Here is a 25,639-nt window from a genome sequence, read left to right on the forward strand (position 1 = left end):
AATTTAGTAATACAAATCCTTTTGCATTGCGAAGCCTGTACCTGAGTCCAATTTACTATTTATGCCTATGACATTACAATGCCCTAACAGCTAGCTCAGGGTGGTCCAAGATTGGCAGTTCCGCGGGCCACAAAATTACTTTTGCATTGTTCGCGGGCCACAATAGTGCCAAGAACTTCGCTCGTTTAACTTCGCTAGTTGCCTCAGCAAGCCATAACACTAGTCAATTCAGTGACATTAGTGATGCAACAATATGTCAAAAGATTTTTTGTTCAATTTTATGACGAAACAACAAGAAATGCGATTTTTTGATTCCTCTCCGAATGTTACGCAGGCCAAAGATAATGAAGTGGCGGGCTACATGTGGCCCGCGGGCCTGAGTTTGAACCACCCTGAGCTAGCTTATGCGAACAGCGCAATTCATATGATTAACAACCAAAATTTTTGTGCCTGCACCTACTAGATAGCCTATGTTAAGTAAAGGTACGGCCTAGGTCTTACCAAGTTATTTCTATCTGGCCTTCCTGTATTAAAGGTTGGACACCCCTGGTCTAAAGCAAACACGGAAGCAGATAACCTTTTTAAAATATAAATTCTTCAAGGAGCAAAGTTATTACAACACAAAAAATCCCAGACCTCATTTAAAAGCTTTCAAGATCACTTAAGCATTTACTATTTTCCACATGACGGCTTAAGTAGCCACAAAAAGCAGGAAAATCCCCAACTTAAGTAATTTTCTCAAAAATGAGATATATAAATATAATTAGCTGAAGGCGCGGCGGTGTGGCTCAACGGGCTAAGCGTTAGGAATACGCTCGCCACCGCACCTCTAATTACTCTGCGTGGGTTCGCAGGTTAGAATCCCATGCAGGGATGGTTATGTGCGAGAGGATTGCTGGACTCCTCGCCGTCGTTGGGTGGTTCACGTAACCGCTGGTCGGTTACGGCTTCCTCCACCACCGAGTCCATGCTTCCTAAAACAAACAATATAACTAATCCGATACCCGACATGGAATGGTAGCCGGACGAGAGGCCGTGGTTCGCCATATGGATAAGCCGTCTTATCGGCTTTCCTCTCCCCCCCGCGATAAATATGTAAATCCTGATCCTAATCCTAAAGATAAACTGTGTAAATTACTAAAGTTATAATTAACTCATCGATACTATCCTATTTCTGGTCTGTTAGTTTCATTCTATTTATTTTAGGTTTGGTTGTTGCCCACCACTAATTATCTTTATCCTATTTATCTCAGAGAGAGATTTATTTTCGTCAATCAGGAAAACTGAGCATTGCAACAATAATAAAAATACACAACAACGTAAGTTTTTCAGTATAGACTGGGGTGAGTGATACGACCATACAGTCCAACAGAGCCAGCTCCCTTTTTAGGTCAAGTTAAGTTATGATAGGTTATCACCCTGTCACTAAAAGTCAATGAATGTCGCATGCTGAATGCCACCTAGCGCCCCTAAACCTTCTATCTATACATTTACAATACAATCGGCTCGGAAGTGTGGCAGGCTCATCGTCAGGAACACGTTCGCCGTCGCATCACTGATTACCCAATGAGAAGTAAATTATGTGTGAGATGATTGCTGGATTCCTTGCTGCGGACGGAGGTTCACATAAAAGCTGGTCGGTGGATGCATCTGAAACAAATAACTGGCTAACTAATCCCAAACCAGACATGAACTGGGTAACCAGATGAGAGGCCGTGGTTCCCCATATGATTAAATCGTCTTATCTTCTTTCTTCTCCCCCGGGATAAATATGTAAAATCCTATCCTTAACGTACACTAAACTATTTATCTATACATTTACAACACAATTTTGGGCGTCCCCTTTTTCAATCCCCCAAATTCCTGAAATGCATATACCGGTACCAGTACCGGTATCATATTTAATGTTTTTACGGTCTGGTGATAATGGCCTCTTCAGTGCCAAATGAAACAGAAACTAGTCTAGAATATATTTCTCACAACTAAGAAGATGAATGAGAAATGGTATAAGCGTAAATTTTAAAGATGCAAAGATTATATTTTTTGAATTTTTATTTTTTTCAAATATCAAGTCTTTTCGGCTTTAAAAACAGCAAAAAATGATACATGAATGAAAAAAAACACAGGGGTGATAGCGTTATTAAGGACCCCAGAAAAGCTGATAAAACGTATGATTAAATTTTTAAACATCAGAATATAAGTAGCAGGGTATTGTTGAAATCCTAATGGTCAAAAATTTCCTTCATTTGACCAAGTGTTAAAAACACTATCCATCATGTCCAGGGGGGCCAGTCAGGAATTATCAATTGGGAGTTCTGAAATTTCTAACTGCCAAAGTAGTCAGACACCGGGCCCGACCGCAGGCCAGAAAACGAGGGTTTTTAATAGTCTCGAGCAGGGGTGGGCAACATACGACCCGCGACGAGATTTTGACCTTTGACATTATGTTAAGATCGGTAAGTATGTTGATAGGTATTTGTCTGTCTGTATGTCTGTTTGTCTGTATGTTAGATGCACGCGATATCTCACGAAAGCGAGGTTGAATCTGCTCCAAATTTTGCATGTGCATTCATCATAGCTCGGATCAGAAGCCTATTGATTTTGGATTGATTATGTCGTATAATTAGCGAGTTATTACGTAACTAGTGATGGAACACACGATGTCACTATGGAGTAAGACTACTGTTTTGGGGGATCCCCTAACCTTCGATCGATAAGTCTTCGGTTTCTAACCGATATTCTAGTTTCACTTTTAGTAGATTATGATAAATTTATTATGTGTTTTTTGTTCTCTATTTTTTGTAAAGTTTAAATTTTACTTTAAGCGCGAATTATAATTTTCTTTCTTGCATTAGCGAAAAAATATGTGATTAAGATATTGAATACTGTTCATGTAATAATCCGGCCCACCTAGGACTTCATTTTCTCACAACTGGCCCGCCGACTAGAGAAGTGCCCACTCCTGGTCTTGAGGGTCTAAAAATCGTTCCAAGCTACGAAAAATTGCTCTGTATGGAGAAAAAAAAAACTTTTTCACATTTCAAAATGGAGGGTGGGTTACGACCCTCAACTACTGCTACACCACGGATCATGCCCATGGGAAACACTGCAATTTCTTTAATATTGATAATACAGCTGAGGATTAATTTGGGTTGTTCAACATTTTCACTCCCAACATGGCTCTAAACAAGCAAGTAATGATAAATAAACAGCCACTATTTTTTGGACCAGAATCTTGCTTCACCTCAAATTTCCAAATGCACACACCGGTACCGGTAACATATTTAATGTTTTTATGGTCTGGTGATAATGGCCTCTTTAGTGCCAAATGAAACAGAAACTAGTCAAGATAATTTCTCATAACTGAGGAGATGAGTGTTATCCGAATTTATATTTTTAGTTGGTTACAGATCAATCAACCAGTATTTACTAACACGTAATTCTTTACAGCCGTGGTTTCCAACATTTTGGCCTGTGGCTCTCACGGCCCCCTGTTTATCATTCCAGTGGTATTTATAGTGTTATTTTGATTAGTTGATTTCAGAATCTCATTATCGTATTTGCTCATTTTGTAGCTCGGACCCATATTTTTTTAACCAAACTCACTGACCCGGCTCTTATTCAAACCAGCCCTTATTCAAGCACGGGCGCTTGTTATTTTTAAAGTAAAATTATACACAAAAATTACGGTATTTTTGAAGACAAATATTTGACGACATTAATCCTTTGTGACAAAAGCGCTCCTTATTTCCTATTGTTCTCTACCACTGAAAAATCAGCTTTTACATCGGGTGGGTATTCAAGCACCGGCCCTTTTTTATTTTTATGTTCTGTTCACACGGGCGGCTATTCAAACGGACCCTTAATAAAGATTGGGCGGTAAAACGAGCATATATACGGTATGTTCAAACAATTCATGCTCAACAAAGGGAAAACACACCCTGTGAAATAATCTCATCTAGCAATGAAAATAGGAAGGAGAGTTGTGAAAAGTAGAATCAGTTCTTAGGTAAGCTTTGCTATGAAACTACTGTGTATTCCCTGCTGGCTTGCATCAATTTCCCAGCACTGTAACAAAGGCATCAGCTTGTGAAGAGACTGTTTATCATCAAATCACTTATGACGGGGGTATCCTGATCATCATTTGCCATTGATACAACATTAAAGACTTGGGTAGAAATTTACAATTAGAAATTCTAATATAATAGAAATTGACTATATTCGATGCCACTTTGATATGCATTGTAAGTTCGTGACCCCCTTTAAACGCTCTGTTGCCCCCGGTGTGGAACCGCTGCTTACGGGTGTGTAATTCATTTCACCCTGAGTGAGACGTTGTGCCAGTGGCTTAGCCAGGGAGGTGGTTTTGCGGGTCGAAACCCCCCCTTTTGAAATGTAAAAAAAATGAAATCATTTTTCTGTATCATAGATAGCAATTTTTCGTAGCTTGAAAAGTTTTTTAGACCCCAAAACTAATAAAAACACGCGTATTCGAGCGCTCGATTTGACCCGCTAGCAGTTTCGATCTAACTTGGCAAAAAAAAAATTCATACCCCCCCCCCCTTTGAAAATTTTTGGCTACGTCCCTGCGTTGTGCTTAGGATTTGAACCTGCGATAACATCATAATTAATCTTGACAACCACGATAGATCAAAAAGTCTAGAGTTAAATGAAACACTGATGAAAAGGCCGACCAGCATATTACGTCAAACATAACCACGATTAACCCCACCAGTATGTTCCGCAGCTTTTTGTTTTAGGTTGTTTCCAAACTTAGGGTATAGCACGTATTTTGTTATAAGTGATGAACTATTTGTAACTTACAAAAATGTGTTATGTATTAAACTGATCATCTTCAGCGGCATATGAGCCACTCTCTGAATATTTGAATATAATCTTAAGAAATCACTGTACCCCACAGAATTTGAACCTGTGTATGGCAATCAGTCAGTGGCGTAGCCATGGGGGTAGTTTTGGGGGTCGACCCCCCCCCTTTTGAAATGTAAAAAAATAAAATCATCTTTCTATATCATACAGAGCAATTTTTTGTAGCTTGAAACGATTTTTAGACCATCAAGACTAATAAAAACACACATTTTCCGGCGTTCGGTCGGTCTAACTCTGCTAATAAAAATTTCAGCCTCCCCCTTGAAAAATTTCAGACCCCCCCTTGAAAAATTTCAGCCTCCCACCTTTAAAAATTTCAGCCTCCCCCCTTTAAAAATTTCAGCCTCCCCCCTTTAAAAATTTCAGCCTCCCCCCTTTAAAAATTTCTGCCTCCCCCCTTTAAAAATTTCAGACCCCCCCCTTTAAAAATTTCAGCCTCCCTCCTTCAAAAAATTTCAGACCCCCCCCTTTAAAAATTTCTGGCTACGCATCTGTAATCAGTTCCTAAAGTTTTAAGACAGGGATGAGCAAGGTTTTTGTACCAGGGGCCAAAAATTTTGCCCGCCTAGACTGGCGAGTCATGTGGAAAGTTACACTTTATGAACAATATTCACAGTGTTACAAAAGCAAAAGTGGAAAACAGTAAGCCTCGTGCCAATACTAAATTTAATCACAATCTCAACAAATTCCTTGAGCTATTTTTTAGCTAAAACAATAAAATTTGGTTTTAGTTTGGTTGCGGCAGCATCAGTCGGGCCAGATTGAATTACCCAATGGGCCAGATTTGCCCATGTTAGGTTCAACATGATGCGCCGAGGGTCGAGTCAAAATAAAACTGTTAATATAAGTATAAGTTTATCTGGACTCCATAATCAGCATGATGATAAAGTGATTGATAAAAACAAAATAAATAAAACTGATTATGGAATCGGGAAAGCAAACAAAACCTCAAGAAGGTTTAAAACGTACAGATTTTAGGTGGAAAGGTATTGTTAAAAGAAGTAGTCTGTGTTCGCTCACCCAAAAGTATTAAAACTAATTAAGGTACACACAATTACCGAGATACGATAAGATCGGAAGAGGAAGAAGGGAGACATAAAATCAATTACTCGGTAGAAAAAATATAAAAACAAATAAATGAAAAAAAATAAAATCCAGGAAACTATAAACAAAACGTCAACTAACCTTGACTACCTTCCGTGATATTAGGGTCTCGTTGCGATTGCGGTGTCTCTTCAACCGGAAAATGCTCGTCTTTGAATTCTAGAGGTTCGATTTGGGTTTCTGGAGCGTACGGATCAAAATTATCATCAATTTTGAGAGATTCCGTCCGAGAAGAGACGCCAGGTGTGACTGCTGTCGCTGAGTGGAAGGAGGCTATATCCATAGAGGATTCTTGGTTATCTGGATCGCCACCGTAAAGCGACAATATCTGGTAATTTGATAAACTTTGTTTTTGGGAACGTGGGTTTGTGTTTAAAATTGGCATTGGATTTTTGCTTTTTACCGGCATTATTTTTTTCAGTTTTTGACCTGTTTCAGAGCCAACGTTTCCACTATTTGTCCGAGTAGACTGCAAAATTTGTCCTGATAAAAGGACACTGGGGCCCTGTTTTCTACCATTGTCCCCCGAATGTAACTCCACTGTACTAATAATACCAGGGCTTGAATGACTGACAGTTGTGGTTTTATTTGAATCACCCCCTTCTGGGGATTCACCAACAGCTTGAAATGGATCAGATAGTCCAGGTGGACGAAAGACCTGAAATGACCCTTCACCGCCACCCAGTGACAAAACTGAACTTATAGCACCAGAAGATTTTTCCTGTCCGTCACCAATATTAGATAAAAATGGATTTGGTAACGGACTTCTGGCTTCAAAATTAATTGGGTTATGTTCTCCTCTGGGTTCCAGTACATTTTCAACGTCCATATCTTGATTTGATGAATTTTGTGACAAATTAGTTTCATTTTCAGATTTTTTAGCAACAGTCAGATCCATAGGACTTTTGTTTTGTTCATTTCTCAAATTTTCTTGTGATCGCTGCTGACCACCGTAAATTTCTTCATCATCACTATTGTTATGATGTAATTGTGGTGATGGTGATGTCATAATAGGAAAATCTTGCTTTTTAAAACCAGAAATTGATTGAGCCATGAAATCTGCGATCGAATTATCACCAATTGAGCTTGATGATTGGCATTTTTTCATTTCCGAGGGAATGTATTTTCGATTACTGTTGCCAGATTTTTCATCAGTAATGAACATTTGAGTTCTATTTATTTGGGTATTTGTGGGGTTAAAATTAGAAGAACTGGCAACATAGTTTTGATCAATTTGTTTAGTGGGTGTTAAGTCAATTATACATGATTCACTGTTGGGATTTTGGTTCTTGGTAGGGATGGGTTCAAAGGTTATCTGAGAGGGTAAAGGTGAACATTCAGCAACATTTGTTAAGTCAATTGCCACTGAAGTATTGGTTTTGTCCATTTTCGGATGTTTTGGGTCCCTTGTCGATAAAATCGGAACAAATGTCTGGTTTTTGGGGTCATTTTGAAAAATATTTGGGGAAGAAAATAGGGTTCTTAGGGGGTTATTAGGAAGGCCTGGAGTAAAGTCTCTTGCTCCAGGGTTTAGTTCGTTAGAACTTTTTGTTCGCAATGTCCGATCTGGTGGAACTTCTTTTCTTGACGATACTGCAGAGTTCGAAGTTGAACTAGAGGTCGTGAACTCTCTAACAGGAAATGGGTGTTTAACTTCTGGTATTGGTAAATCTTCCGGTATGTTCGGATACGAGATTTCCCTCGGTGATCGGCATTGCTGGCATTTTTTGTCAATTCTGTGGTTCTTGTGAGTGCATTTTTCACACTGCCATTCTGATGATTCTGTCAAAGAAAAAATTTTCAATTTATCTATCATTAATACATTAGGAATCAATGGGGCATGACTTGACGGAATCTAAGGATAGGATTTTCATATTCCAGGGAAGAGAAAAGCCAATAAAATGGCTTAATTATATGGTAAACCACGGCCTCTCGTCCAGATATCAGTCCATGTCGGATATGGGGTTAGTTAGCCGGTTATTTGTTTCAGACGTATGGACTTGATAGTGGAGGAAGCAGTTAACCCTTCAGCAGATATATGAACCACCATAAAGGAAAGCTGATAAGACAGGGTAAACATTGATGATCCACATATGACCTTCCAGAGGTTACGTGAACCACCCTGCGGCGGCGAGGAGTCCAATCCTCTCGCACATAACCATCCCTGCATGGGATTCAAACCTGCGAAATCACTCAATGTAATCAGAGGTGCGGTGGCGAGCGTATTCCTAACGCTTGGCACGATGAGCCACACCGCCGGCTTATCCAAATGGCAAACCACAGCCTCTCATCCAGATACCAGTCCATGTCGGTATGGGGTTAGTTGGCCAGTTATGTATTTCAGACGCATGAACTTGATGGTGGAGGAAGCTGTAACCGACAATCAGTTACGAGGATCACCCTATGACGGCAAGGAGTTAAGAAGAAACATCTTAGTCAAGTCTCACAAACCCCCAACCAGTACTAGAATATAATAGAAAACCAATGAAGCGTTATTAGTTGGAATAATGCTATCCTAAGAAAGGTAATGCAAATGCTGTCATTCTACACTTGACTGAAGTAATAAAAAAATAAATTCATACCTTCCTCATCTTCCATTTCATTCCAACATGACTTGATTGAAAATAAACAACATTTGGGACATTTAGATTTTCTATTATGGAAAAGAATAAAACAGTTTTTTAGACCAATGTTTCTCAGTTACTGGACATGCAGTGGACTATGGATTGTTTTGAACCGAAGTTTTCATTGTTTTGCATTTCACTGAACATGAAGTCAACTCATGCATTAAAAGTTATTGCTCGATTTCATTTTGTGCATGTTTATTTTATTATGTTCTTTAACTGTTTTGGTAGACGGGCGCGTAACTTTGCATCCTCCAGGTTCTTTGCATTTTGTTTGTTCGTTCATTTTTTTTATGCCAGAGTGACCAAAATAAAATTGATTGATTGAACGTTGTCCCTCAAGCCTTGGTGATATTTAACAAGTTGAGGCTTTTCAACTCAATCATTTTTATTAAAGGTTTTGTGGCCAAAGATTTCTTTTGAAGCTAAAAATAGGCCACAAGGGACTAAAGTTGACTATGACTATAACTGTATGAATATTCCTTCTATCATGGTGATAAACTGCTTTAAAAGTCAATGGGTAGTGTAAGAGTTCCATTGTTATTTCAAACAATAAAATCGTATATAAAAAAGACGAAAAATAATTCCCATAGGATTTCAGTTACAGGAAAGATAAAAAGATTGTGGTGGGGTTTCCAATATACAATAAACCTTTATTTTGAACAAGTGGTTCCCAAGAGGCCCAAGCAGTTGGAGAGAGTCGCAATGCCAGGCACAAAACTTATTTTAATATTCACTTTATAAAAAAAACTCCCTGTTCTTCCTAGTTTCATTGCTTGATAAAGTTATTTCACAGGGCGTTTTCACTTTGTTGAGCATGAATTGTTAGAACACGATGGGAATAAGGATCTACCAATCATGATAACCCAATAAAGAGGGTCACAATGCTAAGTGCAAAACTAATTTTAATTTTCACTTCATAAAAAAAACTCCGTTATTCCTAGTTTCAATGCTTGATAAGGTTATTTCACAGGGTGTTTTCACTTTGTTGAGCTTGAATTGTTAGAACATGATGGGAATTAGGATCTACCAATCATAATAACACTCCAAATACAACTGTCATGTTAAGCATTGCTATTGCTACAGTATCTTCGCAGTCATTGTCTTCTAACACAAAGGCAGAGAGAAAGGTGCATAAATTCTGACATAAAGGTACACACTACTCATATTGGGATATTTGATACTCTGAAATCTAATAATGGATGATCACACAAAAGACTTACATATTTATCTCGAAAAGTACACCCTCACTCTAATTTCAGAATCTGGATATTAGATTACTATTAAATTTAAAAAATCAAATGGCAGACTCTTGTATATACATTTTATTCATATTTCATTGCTGATTCTAAATCCCATTGATTTCTTATATACAGCATGGGACAGGAGCCCTGTGACCTACCTGGTCTTGCATACTCACCCTCGCAAATAATGGTCGACCGATTATTGTGAAATTATATTTTTTCCTGTTGATTCAAATGTATCATAGTGTTGACATTGTTTGTGATAGGATAGGATTTACATATTTATCCTGAGGGAGAGGAAAGCTGATAAGACAGCTTATCCATATGGCGAACCACGGCCTCTTGTCTGGTTACCATTCCAAGTCGGGTATGGGATTAGTTGTATTGTTTGTTTTCGGAAGCATGGACTTGGTGGTGGAGGAAGCCGTAACCGACCAGCGGTTACGTGAACCACCCAACGACGGCGAGGAGTCCAACAATCCTCTCGCACATAACCATCCCTGCATGGGATTCGAACCTGCGAACCCACGCAGATTATTAGAGGTGCGGTGGCGAGCGTATTCCTAACGCTTAGCCCGTTGAGCCACACCGCCGCGCCAATCTCTCTCTCTTTGATACTTTATATTTGTTAATTATCATATGGGATCACACAAATTATCCAATTTTTTCTAGATATTTCGATAGCCAGGTACCGTACAAGCAGACAGGTATTGAGAAAGGATCATTTATTTTGAACACCCTCGTAATACTGTAATACAAAAACTGACGGCACACAATAAATATACAAGACAAACACACGGGACTGAAACCGCATCAATAATGCAGTAATGCTTTGAATAATTCTATTACCCCACTCTCCGATATCGTGGCAAAATCTAATACTGTACCTTATAAAGAATGAAACCGTAACAAATACCTTAACACATTACACACCCAGTTCAGTACCGTAGATGTACCCCCGGACGGGCCGCGTGTAATAACGCGGGGAAGCCCCAGGTGAGAATTTCTTGAAGCATTATGCAATACCTACTAGCTAACTCCATTTTGTTTAAATTTTTTGCCATTGATTTGGATTATAGTATAGGGATTTTTTGTTTTATTGAAATCTTCATGGTCATAAAGTCTACAATACATTTAATTGTGTGGCAGCGGATGCAGCAATTTGACAACACATGAAACTTTGTAATGGACCTTTCCCCGAGCATCGACTTCCTTGTTTACTTCGTGACATTGGCCAATCAGCAAGATGCAAAAAGTGACGTAACAATGCCCCCTTTTCGCATCCGCTCAGACACTTTTCTCACTCAGACAGATTTTCAAGCGTGGTTGTAAACATTACCTCGTTTTCGCGTTTTGTTTCGGAAACTTAAATAAAAATCAGATAATTCAATGATCACTCTGTCTTCCTAGGAGTTTTAATTTAATTGCAGTAATAAAAATTAGTGTAGAAATAGCTGTGGTGGACTAGCCTGAAATTCTTTAACGGTACTTTTAAAAAACAGATTGTTGTATGCGATGAATCATAATGATGGTTTGAAACACATACCCCATTTTACAGGCGCCAACTCGCAAAAGCACTCTCAAAATAGCTCTGAAAACTTTGCAATGGTAAAGTATAGGAAGAATTTTCCGGGGGTCAAAGGTCGGGGAAAGGTCCATGGATTTCATGTCCATCGATCTCTCGTCTTTATTTCATTGGTGAGCAAACACATGTGCCTTTGAGAGAGAGAGAGAAAATTTATTATTTCGTCAACCAGAAAACACATAATATTGAATATAATAATAACATAATAAGTGAAACAAAAGATTTCGGTATGATTGGGAGGTAACGATACGACCAGTTACGGTCATTTGAGTCAGTTACCACCCTTCCATTTCACAATTATCCACAAAAAAAACCTGCCAGTACCATACTCATAGGTTTGATCGGTAATCTATACTGAATAACCATATATTTGTGTTACCGTGAAGACTGTTTTTTTAGTCGATGAAACAATGAAACAAACCTCTGTGTAACCCTCACCATGTTGGACTTGGAATGAATCATGTTGGAAGAATATACTAGGGATGGGCCGGGATTCGGATCCGGACTCGAGTCGAATTCAGGCACTTTTTGGACTCGGATCCGATTTCGAGTCCACGTCGTTTTTACCGAGTCTATAATCAATTCTGTTTTTATTAATTTACGCCTATGTTTGTACTTTTACCCCTATAAATCTCACTACATACCTTAACTAGTTGAAATTCAAGGCTAGATATGTCATATGTAACAATATCACTCGTGTGTATTATAAACACTCCTAATAAAAACGACGACAGATATCCAAATAATATAACGCAAGTTTAAAACTACTGATAGCTTATAACAATGATGCCCAGTCGCTATCAAACTATCTATCCTTTTTGGTATACATGTGGTACACAATAAAATATGTGTCACTGTTAGCGCAATATTTTTGAGTTTTCCATTCGCGTAAATAAATATGAAACATGCGCAGGATCAACCCAAAGGGGAATCTCACCAATACCTTTTGTAAATAGAGTTTATTACGTGCAATCCTTTCTCTAAAAAGGGAGCAATGGAAAGCATAGAGCGATTTAGAACGTTAACATGAACTACTAAATTGCAAGCATTGTATTGACGACGAGTGGCATCTCTCTACCATTTGCGCACACGACACGACATAGCAAATTCAAGGCTAAAAATATCTGGAATTATGGGAAAGCATTGTAGACAAAAGCTTTTTTATTTTTTCATATTGACATGTAACAATTTCTAAATATCCGTCCAGCATTGGCACAAAGTGGTGGGCTGGAAATCCAGTTCACAGCCAAGGCGCACATTGACCCACGTTATGTTTGTATTATGGCCGCCAAAGAAGAAGAAAAATATATTTTTAAATTGATTCAACAGCTATTCTCGGAACCATTAGGGAAAAAATATGAGCTACGACGAATGTTTGTGAGCGCGCGATGCTGTAGTATGGTCAAAAACGTGTTTTTCTACTTTTACATTGTAACGTCAGAGGAGGATTAGAGTCCTTGACCTATTAATCGGATTCGTCGAATCTCTGTAATGCCGGATTCGTCCCATCCCTAGAATTTACAAGACAGTGAACAACTGCACGATATTTTTTGAACATGGCTAGAAATGACAAATAATTTCATCGGGACACAGGTATAAAACCTTTCTTAAATTTTTTCGATATGAGACTGCTTGAAGATATAAAATTTTTCTTGTCCGAAAACGACCAAATACAGATGTTTACTAGGCATAAAAATGAAATATTTTCTTAAACAAGATTGCACTTGAAAAATAAAATAGAACCAAATAAGACAAGTAGATTTGGAAGATTTCGGCAAACCGATCTATCTCATAATATTCCCTCTACAAAAAAAACTCAAATCCAAGGGATAACATCTATTCCAACCCAAAACATATCATAAATTTCACTTCTTGATTGTTTTTTTTTTATGTTACAGCGTCTTAACAATATTTTATACATTTCAAAAACTTTGGTTTGCCATACAATAAATATATGTTACCGGGCTATCTCTCTCTTCACCCCAAATACACAATACACTTTGTAAAACATGGTCATAAACGGTGGTGGGATTCGATAATTATCATGGGCGTGGCGACCTAGTGGTTGAACCAAACTAAACCGGCACAGGTTGAAATCCTAACCCCTTACCGGTGCTGCCCATAATGTCCTTATTTCTAAGATTTGTCCTTCTTTTGAAGGTCTATGTCTAAGAAAACATTTTAGTCCTTATTTCTAAGAAACGTACTTATTTTCACATGTGCCCTTATTTTTGTTTTATTTCAGGGGTAGAGATTCTAATACAGGGCGGCGAGCACTTAGATTGGTCAATTTGCTAGAAATGATATGTATGATTAGACATGGGTCACACTGGCATGAATACATTCCGTTGATTACATCTCAACCGATATTTAGATCGGTAAGTATCTTTATTGGTATTTGCCTGTCTGTTAAATTCACGCGATACCTCACGAAGGCGTGGTTGATCTGCTCCAAATTTTGCATGTGCATTCATCATATCTCGGACCAGAAGCCTATTTTGGATGAATTATGTCGTATAATTAGCGAGTTATTAATTAATTAGTGATGGGACACGCGGTGTCACTATAGAGTCATGAATCGAAACCCCAGTTTCGATCGATAAGTCTTCGCTTCGGTCTCCGACCGATATTCTCGTTATCTTATTATTATGTTTCCGTGAAGTCCCTATTTTTTGCGTTCGCAATCGATGGCAGCCCTGCCCGCTTACCCAGGATATAATAAAACTGAGAGGTAATGCTGAAAGCGAAAGAAATCAGAGTCTTTGATATGCTCCTTGCATAGCAGTGGAAGTTTGTAAATAGAATTGTTCAGAGTAAGGGTGCTGAAAGTGCCTCAGAAAAATAGAATTATTCATATAATAAGCTTTTTCTCTCACGCATGAAATAGATAAATTACTCAAAAATCTCCATGCATAATCGTCCTTCCTTTTTTAGCAGCCTGATGTAAATTAGGCGGTAGTTTCCAAATTTTATGTTTTCCTGTTACCGGTACTTTAACTAGAAGTTCTTCAAAGCCAGAACAGACAAAAACGTATGGAGACCCGGACTCGCCGTTCGGATACGCGGAACGGTACTCCTCTTGGCTCATAACGTTGTCCACATTAACGCAACCGAGTAAACAAGATGTTGGGTATTCAGTCGGGAATACGTCGTTATCAACGTAGTTTCTATGCTGGTCTTCTATCTGTTTTACTTCTTCAGGGGTTGGTTTATGTGATGCTGCGGCTATCCATAACCTGCCTCTGTGGTTGGAATACCTGGAAATATTTAATAATAATTGGGCGCTCCAGAAGTGTGTGTACCAATATGGAGGTAACTAATTTTGTTCGCCTACTTTACATCAAGTTGCGTAAAGGGACTGAAACCTATGGGCAGAAGTATATTCACTTGGCTAACACAGACAGTCCCCGAAATCGTAATAGAACTAAAAAAAGGAAATCCAGAATAAAATGGGTTATGTCCTAACCCTAACCTGATACACACACAGTGAGAGTACCCAAATTCCAATATGAAGTCTCTAAAAAGGACAAGAGAAACTCAAATAAGATTTAAGAAGTGAATTATCAACTTCAACATAAAAACACTTGATGAGAAAATCTTCAAAAGTTTTCCTGAGCTTATTCATTCTAAATAAAACTACAGGGCACTCAGAATTCTTACTCTGAGGGGCTTTGGGGGTTGGGGGTTAAGAGTGGGACTTTAAGCTGAATAATGGGATAAGATTTACATATTTATATCGGAGGAAAGAAAACCGATGAGCCTGTTAATCGGGTGGCGAACCGCGGCCTCTCGTCCAGTTTCTAATCCGTGTCGGATATGGGATTATTTAGCAGTTATTTGTATCAAAAGTCTGTCACGAACATCGGAAAAGAAAATTAGGGATCCTTCAACTCTGCTTTTAATCGCTAAAAGTAGTTTGGTGTAGATTTACTCAGGTGAACTCCCTACTTACAAATACTATATACTGAAATCATTTCCAAGTATGTGGCATCCAAAATTCATTCTCCGGGAAGTTTGAAATACTCACACAAATATCACATACAAATTATATGTGCAATTAAATCAATCAATTAAACTAATTAATCGTTCAAAGTAGGGAAACATGTGCTCTTGAAGTATGCGCACCAAGATGTGTTGTGCGGCGTTCAGGAGGTCCAACATTTCTATACTGTATCCATATATATCATTCGGTTGGGCTTTTGATAGAATAGAAGTAACAATCAGAAAGTAACAGGGATAGGATAGGATTTACCACCCTACAGTGGCGAGGAGTCCAGCAATCATCTCGTACATGATTATCTCCGGACCTCCTGAAGTATGCGCACCAAGATGACGCACAACCTGAACTCCGGTTGTGTACAAGTTATGTGATATCTTGGTGCGCATACTTCAGGAGTACCTTATCCCCGCATGGGATTCGAGCCTGCAAACCCACACAGAGTAATCAGATGCGAGTTGGCGAGCACATTCCTAACGTTCAGCATGGAGTGCCACACTGTCAAGCCATAAATCATCTCGCACATAATAAACCCTGCATGGGATTCGAACCTGTCAACCCATGCGGGGTAATCACAGGTGAGTTTGCGAGCGTATTCCTAAACTGAGTTCAGGTTGTGCGCCACCTTGGTGCACATACTTCAGGAGGTCCAACATTTCTATACTGTATCCATATATATCATTTGGTTGGGCTTTTGATAGAATAGAAGTAACAATCAGGAAGTGACAGGGATAGGATAGGATTTACCACCCTACAATGGCGAAACCTGCAAACCTAGCGAGGTGATCACAGGTGAGTTTGCGAGCGTATTCCTACGCTTGGCACAATGTGCCATACCGGCTAGCAATATTACTCTTACCATGTTCTTCCCTCGTCTTTCTTGATGCCTTTAACAAGCAAAGAAGCCCACGGCTGATGCATACTCAAACATAAGCCCATATCAGACATTTGCTGTAATTCTTTATCTTGAAGTCTATTTAGAGGATGTCTTTGTATTTTTTCTTGTTTTTTCATACTCCCAGAGGGGGATTTCCCATTTTCAGGTGTTTTATTTTCTTTACCGATAAATTTTGGCATTGGTAGGTCAGGGAAGGCATCTTGGAGCGAGGGGTCGTACGCTTGTTTTTCATCTGCGATCTGGGCCAAAAATTCTTGCTCAGCACCCTCTTGTGGTGGCGCATATTCTTCATCTATAACTTTTCGCCCAGCAAAATCAAGCGTCACCTGTTTAAATCGTTGATAAATAAAGCGATATCTATATACAGTTATGGAAGTTTAGATTAGTTTGATTGTTCCTAAATGTTTATATGGAGGGAGATTCAAAAAATCTTCGGCCAATCGAAATCAGCGTTTATATCACAGGTTCTTAAAATGGTTTGGTACTGCATGAAAAAACAAACTAGGGGCTCCGCAAGCTAATAGTTTACTTGTTAAAATACTGGGTAATTATGTAACTGTGTTTCGGAAACTTAATTATGAATCAGATAATTCAATGATCACTCTGTCTTCCTTGGAATTTTTATTCAATTGCAGTAACAAAAAACTAGTGTAGAAATAGCTGTGATAAACTAGGCTAAAATTCTTTACCGGTAGTTTTAAAAAACAGATTGTTGTATGCGATTAATTATAATGATGATTTGAAACACATACGCCATTTTACAGGAGCCAACTCGCAAAAGCACTCTTAAAATAGCCCCAAAATTTTTGCAATGGTAAAGTATAGGAAGAATTTTTCGGGGGTCAAAGGTCGGGGAAAGGTCCATTGGTGAGTAACAAAGTGTATTTTTGTTTTTACTTATGTAATTTATTGTGGGGCTCCGTAAATAATAGTCAACTTCTTCACGGGCTCCATAACACCAAAAGTTTGAGAAATTTGGACATAAAAATAGGAAATACCCACCTTTTTATTCAACCGTGACCCAAATCTTAATTCTCTCATTTTACTTTCTTTTTTTTTCATTGCTTCTCTCTCCTTTTGACTCAGCCAAACATTTGTGTCTGTTGCGTAATAATCAGACTCGTCATCAATTACTTTTGTTCGTTTTACGTACGTCCGATCATACTCTAGTAACCTGTTTTTGTACTCTTCTGCCCTCTGGAGGCCTTTAGTCGCTTCTGTAATAGGATAGGATTTTATATTTATCCAGGAGAGGAAAGCTGATAAGACAGCTTTTTAATATGGCAAACCACGGCCTGTTGCCCGGTTACCAGTTTATGTCTGGTATGGGATTAGTTAGTCAGTTACTTGTATCGAATACATAGATTTGACAATGGAAGTACCGAAGGTATAGCGATACCCTACTTCCGAAACAATATTTAGGATTTACATATTTATCCCGAGGAAGAGGAAAGTCGATAAGACGGCTTGATCATATGGCCAATCACGTCCTCTCGTTTGTTTATCAGGAATTAGTTAGCCAGTTACTTGTTTCAGAAGCATTGACTCGATTGCGGAGAAAGCCGTATCCGACCTGCGATTACATAAATCACCCTCCAGCGGCAAGGAATTCAGCAATACTTTCGCACATAATTAACCCAGCATGTGATCTGAACACCAGTTGGAAACCATTGCACCACAGAGTCCTTCTTACCAATATCCTCTGTTAATGATGCGCCTCCTCCAATACTGGATAATTTCTTGAGTAGTTTTTCACTTTTATTTGACTCTCTCGCAAGAATTTTCTTCTCTTCGGGAGTGCAAACCATCTTGCCTGGGAAATAGCAAAAATTTCAATCCGCTTATGAGTAGGAGTTAGGTCAATGATAGTTTTAACCTTGGAAACTATATTACTTAGTATCTCTCACTTAGTCTGAGATTACAAATGATAATTATTGCAGGTCGGCCTAGTTGAAGCCCAGGGGCCAGGTATCTTCATTAGATATTATTGATTTGAGCAGTGGAACCCAAACAGTGGGAAGCAACCCCAAGTGAAGATTTTCCGGTGTCGCCCAACTTTCGCTGAACGTGCAATGCGTCACACACAGGTGGGTAAAGTTTGAAACATGGGAATTGACATTTGAGCTGGTCGAATAAACGCGATTGAAGATGGTCTCGTGAAATAGCAATATTCCAAAAATTTACAGTAATTTACATGTCTGGAGGACCCGTCGCAACAAAAAAGTCATATACAATGAGATATCTTCCAATATTTGATTTGATATTGAAAAAATAATCAGAAATTTAATAATGCCCGGCCCTGCCTATTAAGCAACACTTACCACAGAATAGACAAGGTCCAGAGCCTTCCTGCTCACAAACTACACGCCCGCACCCAAGACAATTGTTGATTAGCCTGCGACATGAACAAAAATTTTTTTTTAATTCTCTACAAGCAAGACTTAGGACAAAAAAAAACAAACATTTAAAGTGATTTAGGATTATATAAAATGTTTAAGGCAGAGCCATGAATGTTCAAAGGGGGTTTGTTTCTGAAATATCTAATTGCCCCGTTAGAACATAACAGCTAGCCGAAGGCAAAAAATATGTGTTTTCATAAGTCTATAGAGTCTAAAAAGCGTTTCAAGCTACAAAAAAATTGAGAGAAGAGAAAAATGCTTTTTTTACAACTCAAAATGGGGAGTTTTCGGCCCTCAAACCACCAGGCATAAGTCATTCAGTTCTCTAGAGCCGGAGAAAATTTGTATTTAACTCTAACTTCCGATTCGGATTTGAAATAAAAAGCTTAAGGTTAATAGAAAGTTCGATTCAGACTCTGATTCCTAACTCCAGAGAATATCAGACGATGATCAAAATATTAGCATGTAAATTATTGTGGCCTAGTGGTTAAGGCGTTAGGCTTAACTATAATATCATCTCAGGCTAAAATCCCATGCCCGCCATGTCTTCCAGGGCATTATAAATGGGGCAGACAATACTAAACTGGTAAGATTTCGGTCTTTCCAAGCTATAGTAAATCCTTATGTAATAGTAGGTGCCTGTGTTGATCCTTTTTGAAGAAAAAGTGTATAAATATGCTATATAAAAAGTTATAACTTACTTATGTTTTTGAGCCTGACACTCGCAGGCATTTCGCCCTGGAAGCAGAACAGCATTAGTTCTCGCTTCACCATCTTTGCCATACAATGACACATACGTCGTCTTCTTTTTTGGAGATTTTTCATTCTTACTCGCCACAGCGTCGAGCGGAGTTTTTGGTGTTGTCGCGGGTGATATATCATCCAAGGTCATGACCTTTTTAGGTTCTTTCTTCTTCTTTGGACGCACTGACCTCTGCTCAAGGTCACTGTTGCCTGAATGCAAAATTATTGAATTGAACTATTTGTAACGCTGAGATGAATTAGGCCTTGTTAGAAAAATGGTTTTTCTGGGAAATTTGCTCAAAGCAAAGCAGGAGTGAAGAAGATCCATTCCTGAGCAAAGGCTCAGTAAACCAATATTCAGGGAGCTAATGAAAATATGTAGAATTATGGTGTTGTGTCAGAGGCATAGACAGGAGGGGGGTTTGAGGGTCGAAACCCCCTTCATTTAAAAAAAAAACAGGGTTTTCTGTATCGTACATATCAACTTTTCATAGCTTGAGAGAAACATTTGAAGAAACATCAGGACTTTTGAAACCCCGCGCTTCCGGGGTCTCAGGCAGGACCCGCTCGCTGTCACGGTCTAACATGGCAATTACAAATTTCAAAACCACTCAGCCCTTTGAATAATTCTGGCTGTACCACCATGTTGTGTATTATATTCACTCTCTCAGAAATGAAGAAGACTCATCTCTGAGCAAAGTTATGAGCAGGGACCACTGAAATACTAATCTCTTATATAAAATTATGGTTGTGCATTAGGCAGTTTATAAAGATGAAATCTGATTTGAATTTATTCAAGGAATGTGTGTTTAAAAATATAGAAGGAATCCAACATTGTATCAAAGGCATCAGCTTGTGAAGAGACTGTTTATCATCAAATCACTTATGACGGGGGTATCCTGATCATCATTTGCCTTTGCTACAAGATCGAATAACTGGGACAGAAATGGCCAAAACCAAATGGATTATCGTGAATACAAATTTTGTGAATAATTTGAATCTGTGTTCAAATTTCATTTTAACACAACCCTTGGTAATTTAGTATAGCCAAATTTTTTACTCTATATCGGGGGTGAGTATCATCAACACCTGTTCAAAATCTTTCAAACTTGGTCAATATTTTGTTTTAACATAAGTTAGTGCCGAAAATTTTTTACTCCGACCTCCATTGACCCGTCCCACATGGGGGTCAGGACCCCACTTTGAAGAGCCTCGATAGACTGTTAGAAGAAGTAAACATTCTTTACAAAAACAAAAGCAATAAGTTTAATGAGCTTTTTAAACATTCAAACAGTCTTATTGGCTTTCCGTTGCCGGGGAAAATATGAACTGCTATCCTGTAACTTATATATTACATACCTTTTTTATACACTGTCACATTTTCTTGTACTGCACGTCGTTTCGCAGTCAATAAATTCACAAATAATTCAATATCAGGGGATTTTCCCTCCCCACAGAGTTGTTCAAGATATTCTTTGACTTCATTTTTATCTTGTATTTCCAGAATATAGTCAGTGTACGCTCGCGGTGTGTCTGGACCAAGTAATTTGCATATTTCGTCATAGACCCATTCGGCTAGGGTTGCCATATTTATATTACTGAGGTAGAGCTGAGTAAATGTAGAAAAAGGTTGAAAGTTGAACTGAAATGATCAAAACAAATTGAATATTGGATTGGATTCGTAGGAATACATTAGAAAATGGTCATATTCAATTTAGTCATCTTGACTTTAGAAATAAGTCAGAGCACTTTGATTGGCGCTCCAGAAGTATGTGCACCGAGATGGCACAACCTGAATCCTAACCTGGTACACGTACTATATTCAGGTTGTGCGCCATCTTGGTGCACATACTTTAAGAGAACCCTTTAATTTTATTGTTTATCGGCATAAATAATGTTTCCTCAAACACGAGAAATACTTTTAAACAGTGCACTTGTCAACACAAGTAACAGAATATAAAGTCCGACATAAGACACATATTGCCTCTGCTATACCAATGTACTGAACGACCTCTGGAGGCCATCATAGCGGTATTTATGACCAGGAAGCACGCTTTAGTGGTTTTACCCATTAACGCCATACCATCATTCTGTTCTGTCATTGGTCAGGAAAAGAGTGGGAAATGGAATTAGAACCCAGTTATTCCAAGTTGACAATCACCTGGACAAAATGTAAATGAGAACACACAAGTTACCAATAACTATCAGGATTAACATTTGAAAACTGAAACAAATTTGAAAATTTCATCAAAACCATCGTAAATATAAATCGAATCCTATGTGTTCTCAGTTGAAAATGGCCCAATTTAGGATGTACCGGTGCCCGATATGCCATATTCAAAGATATTTTGGTGCTCCCGAAATATGCGAACCAAGATGGCGGACATCGGAACGTAACATGGGTAACAGGTTAGGGTTAGGCGATAATTTTTTTCCAATTTTCCTTATTTTAGTCCTATTATCAGTTCGAAGACTAGCCAAGAGCCTCCCGTAGTATTTATACCTATAATTATGGCCTAACCCTAACCTAGTACACATATTACATTCCGATGTCCGCCATCTTGGTTCGCATACTTCGGGAGCCCCGATATTTTTTTAGAATCTATTCGGAACAGTATTCAGTTTTGTTCACTCTCATGTGAAGTCTTAAAAATCAATTTAAAAATGAATAGACACCAATAATAAGGCCCCACTTTGAATAGCTCAAAAAACAAGTAAATAATGGCTAATAAAACGTGATTTTGGAAAAAAAATTCATCCAAGCGAGCTGACTACTAAGCTTCAATCACACTCTGCAAAGGATAAGTCTACCTACCTAGTGGTGAAAAACTCCAATGACAAAATTTTAAAATATGACATTATACGAAGAATTAAAAAAGCCTTTCGATGGAGGGCAGGGTTAAATTTTTTTTTAACTTTCCCAGAGAAAGGAACTAATAAAAGAAATACAAAATATACAGTCACAAAAAAGAAGACTAACAAAAAACAGGTTTACTTACACAAGTGATTCAAATTACCTAATAGTAGTAAATAAACAACAGATACTGTGACACAGTGGATCAAATTAACTAGGTTTTGAGAATAAAAAATGATAATTTAGTAGTAAATTTGAAATTTTTTTCCTATCAATGATTTCCTCAAGAATTAAAAAAAAATTTAGATTTTGAATTTTTGATTACGACAATATAAAATGTAGCATAAAAGACATATCTGTACATAAAAAATGAAGAAAACTGTAACATACTTATCCCTATAAATTTGTGCAGGTATCTATTCTGAAATAAATAGTCCCCAACGTTGATTGACAGGGGAGCCAAAATTAGAAGCAGAAGGATATTCACGAGCCAGGAAAGGGGAGTGATAGCAGTACCAGTGCGTATATTTAAGATGCCAGTATAACTGAATTGTTATGAATATATATGTGCTTAAACTGTGATAATGATGTAACAATTGGCGGGATTTAGAACGCAAAAAGGGAAAAACATAAGTGTTAAATCATTTCATTCAAGTTCGGCAGGCCATATTAAACTGTTACCAATTACCACCCGCGCTTTGGGAATCACTGCCGTAAAGTAAAAAGTGCTTAATCTGTTAAATCAATTAGTCCAGTAATCTCTGAAAAAAGTGATTTTTTTATAGCAATAACACCAAGTTATTCAATAAGACAAACAACAATACAAACAACTCAATGTTTTTTTGAAAAATGAAAAAAAAAATGGTAACATGATATGGTAATGGTCCAAGTAAGTTATTGCATAATTCAAGCTGGCACTGTTTATCGAAGAAAAAATGAGATGCACATAAGTATATAGCATGTACATAAACTACTGGTTGATAACTAACTAAGTTGATAACTCAGCACCGTGGGGACATAACAAATTAAATTGACAAAATGATTGTAAAATTGACCTAAGATTGCACAAAACATTTTTTAATTAAATCATAAAATTTTATGGCAGCATTCAAAGAAGAGCTATGAATATGATTGGTCCAAAAGCCAACTTCGAGTTTGCAATATCTTTCTAATGGTTGAATATTGCTTCGCTCGTATATCCTCGCGTATACAGTATATGAGCCAGAAAAAAGTTGCCAAACTTAGGAATCGGGGCTTATCTGTGCATAACTCTGATTGCACTAATTCTCTCCTGCAACCATTTGCAGCGTGTTACGATTTGTAAGGTCGGCTTATACCGTTTTAAGGGGAGCGGCTTACATGCGGGGATATACGAGGTTCATTTATAAATATCAATAAAGATTTAGCTTGTCATAACTTTTATTCTCTCGATAAGACGATTTTCCTCTTCCATTTGCTGATATGCTGAATTGTTCATTTTGATTCATTTTTAGTTAGTTTTATATTATGAATGCGTATCGTAAATATCAACTAAATTTAATTTCATCAATTTTTGAAATTCTACAATTTGGCAATTTTAATTGGTTCCGATGGCAAAATTGATTTTTGGAGAAAACTTTTCCGACATTTTTGTCAGTCTCATTACAGTTCATGCTTGGATAACTTTGGTCCCGATTTCTTATTTTTCTTTTTTGCAGCAAGTTTCTCCTTCCGCTTTTTATCTTCATATTCTTTTTGTCTTTCTTCCTCAGTTTTTTGATCGACTTCCGGTTTAATTTTAAACGGATTTTCATAACTTGGGTCAGGTTCGTCAATTTTTAATTCCTGTCCTAAACTGTGCAAAATTTTTTGATGTTTTTCAGTAAAAACGCCGCTTTTTTCGCATACATTTTTACCCCATATTATGGTTTCTTTCCAATCAGTATTTTGTTTTAATTCGCGTTGTGCCACGAACGGGAAACGAACTATTAAATCAGTGAATAATGCAGTGTTTTCTAACACCATTGAAAAACCTTCTTTAGTTTCGATTTTCTCTGGAAACGGGTCGCCAGCTTTGTAATTTTCCTTCATTAAGATTTGCTTACCTTTGACGATCGTCTGAACCAGAAAAAAATATCACACAACCACGAAAAAATGATAAATACAGTATTTCCCGGCGAATATGTCTACTTGGCAAATAAGACGAAGCCTATTTTTAGCACAGAAAAAGCATAAACAGGGAGTGCTTCATTGCACCCGCCACGTTTTTAAAAGGATTAAGACAAATAACAGCTGGCAGTACTAAGTCAATTAAATAATCTTGATTGGCAGACACTTTGACGACGACGAATACATTATAAAATATATCAACCCAGGTATGAAGCTTTCACAAATCATGTTTGAGAAGACTAGAGCGAAAAATAAGGCGAACTCCAGAAAAAATAAAATAAGCATAGCCCCTAATAAGACGACCCCCGTGATCAGAGTAAAAAATTTGGTCTAGAAAAGCGACTTAATTAATAGCCGGAAATACGATTCACAATTTTACTGGGAAAGGGAAGTCGTGGGGGACCAAAGCTGTTTATCGAGCAGCGATTCAAAAAGTTTGGAATTTTGGAGTTTCAAAATGACTGATATTGACACGGAGTATCGTACGAATTATCTAACTAACACCGCTTACCAATTATAAAATAGAGGTTATATTATTTAAAGAACCATAAGACTAACAGATGGATGGGGAATGAAATTGGAATTTATTTTAACATCTTCATTCCAAAAAACAAGGGTTCAAGACAAGCAGTTGAACAATGAAATTTATTTTAAAATATTACGAAGAAAAAAGTGCTTTTTATGCTTGTATCTATCTTATCATAGTTTGGTTCATTACTAACCAAAGTATCTCAATAATAAGTTAGAGGACTTTGAAAGTATAATATATATATTTTACTTATTATCTCAAAACAGCTATTTCAAGGCCCATTTTGGGAAACCTTGTTTAAAACATCCAGCCAGACACTACGTACAAATTTACTTGAAAAACCTACCTTTTCAATTGTTTTCATCATAATACCGATCATCTTATGTTGTTTTTCAACATCGTCCATAATGAGTAAACTCTCTATAGCACGGATTTGATCTCTTCGTTTCATTTTAAACATATTCCGATAAATTTCAACGGGCGTTTTTGTTCCATTTTGAAGTTTTTTCGACTCCGTATCCAATTTTGCTTCATCAGCAAAAATTGATGAAAATATAGTCGCCAGAAACAATATTATTAGTCCAATTTTGACCATTTTTATCCACAATATTCTGAATTCTATGTAT

General features: G+C 37.7%; 3 protein-coding genes across 3 annotated transcripts in view; all 3 read right to left on the reverse strand.

The window, feature by feature from the left end:
* The window catches only part of LOC120340791 (calpain-15-like), a 43,974-nt gene extending 35,306 nt beyond the window's left edge, over positions 1-8,668 (reverse strand). The window contains exons 1-2 of the mRNA XM_078119754.1: positions 8,574-8,668; positions 6,073-7,773 (exon numbers count right to left, since the gene is read on the reverse strand). Of these exons, the coding sequence (XP_077975880.1) occupies positions 6,073-7,773; positions 8,574-8,589 (1,717 nt within the window). The 5' untranslated portion in view covers positions 8,590-8,668. The remainder of the gene's footprint in view (positions 1-6,072; positions 7,774-8,573) is intronic.
* A 3,451-nt stretch (positions 8,669-12,119) lies between these two features.
* On the reverse strand, positions 12,120-21,092 carry LOC120341461 (activating signal cointegrator 1-like). The gene is made up of 7 exons (XM_039409969.2): positions 20,842-21,092; positions 19,440-19,692; positions 18,661-18,734; positions 18,033-18,152; positions 17,342-17,556; positions 16,301-16,665; positions 12,120-14,701 (listed from the first exon to the last, which is right to left on the reverse strand). Exons 1-7 carry the CDS (start codon positions 21,068-21,070, stop codon positions 14,341-14,343), a joined length of 1,617 nt encoding a protein of 538 aa, XP_039265903.2. The 5' UTR covers positions 21,071-21,092; the 3' UTR covers positions 12,120-14,340.
* On the reverse strand, positions 21,092-25,630 carry LOC120340839 (coiled-coil domain-containing protein 134-like). The gene is made up of 2 exons (XM_039409217.2): positions 25,360-25,630; positions 21,092-24,433 (listed from the first exon to the last, which is right to left on the reverse strand). The coding sequence occupies exons 1-2, from the start codon at positions 25,606-25,608 to the stop codon at positions 23,978-23,980; spliced, it is 705 nt and encodes a 234-aa protein (XP_039265151.2). The 5' UTR covers positions 25,609-25,630; the 3' UTR covers positions 21,092-23,977.
* Positions 25,631-25,639: the final 9 nt, after the last annotated feature.

Source organism: Styela clava, chromosome 14, assembly GCF_964204865.1.
Source record: "Styela clava chromosome 14, kaStyClav1.hap1.2, whole genome shotgun sequence".
NCBI classification, from domain to species: domain Eukaryota; kingdom Metazoa; phylum Chordata; class Ascidiacea; order Stolidobranchia; family Styelidae; genus Styela; species Styela clava.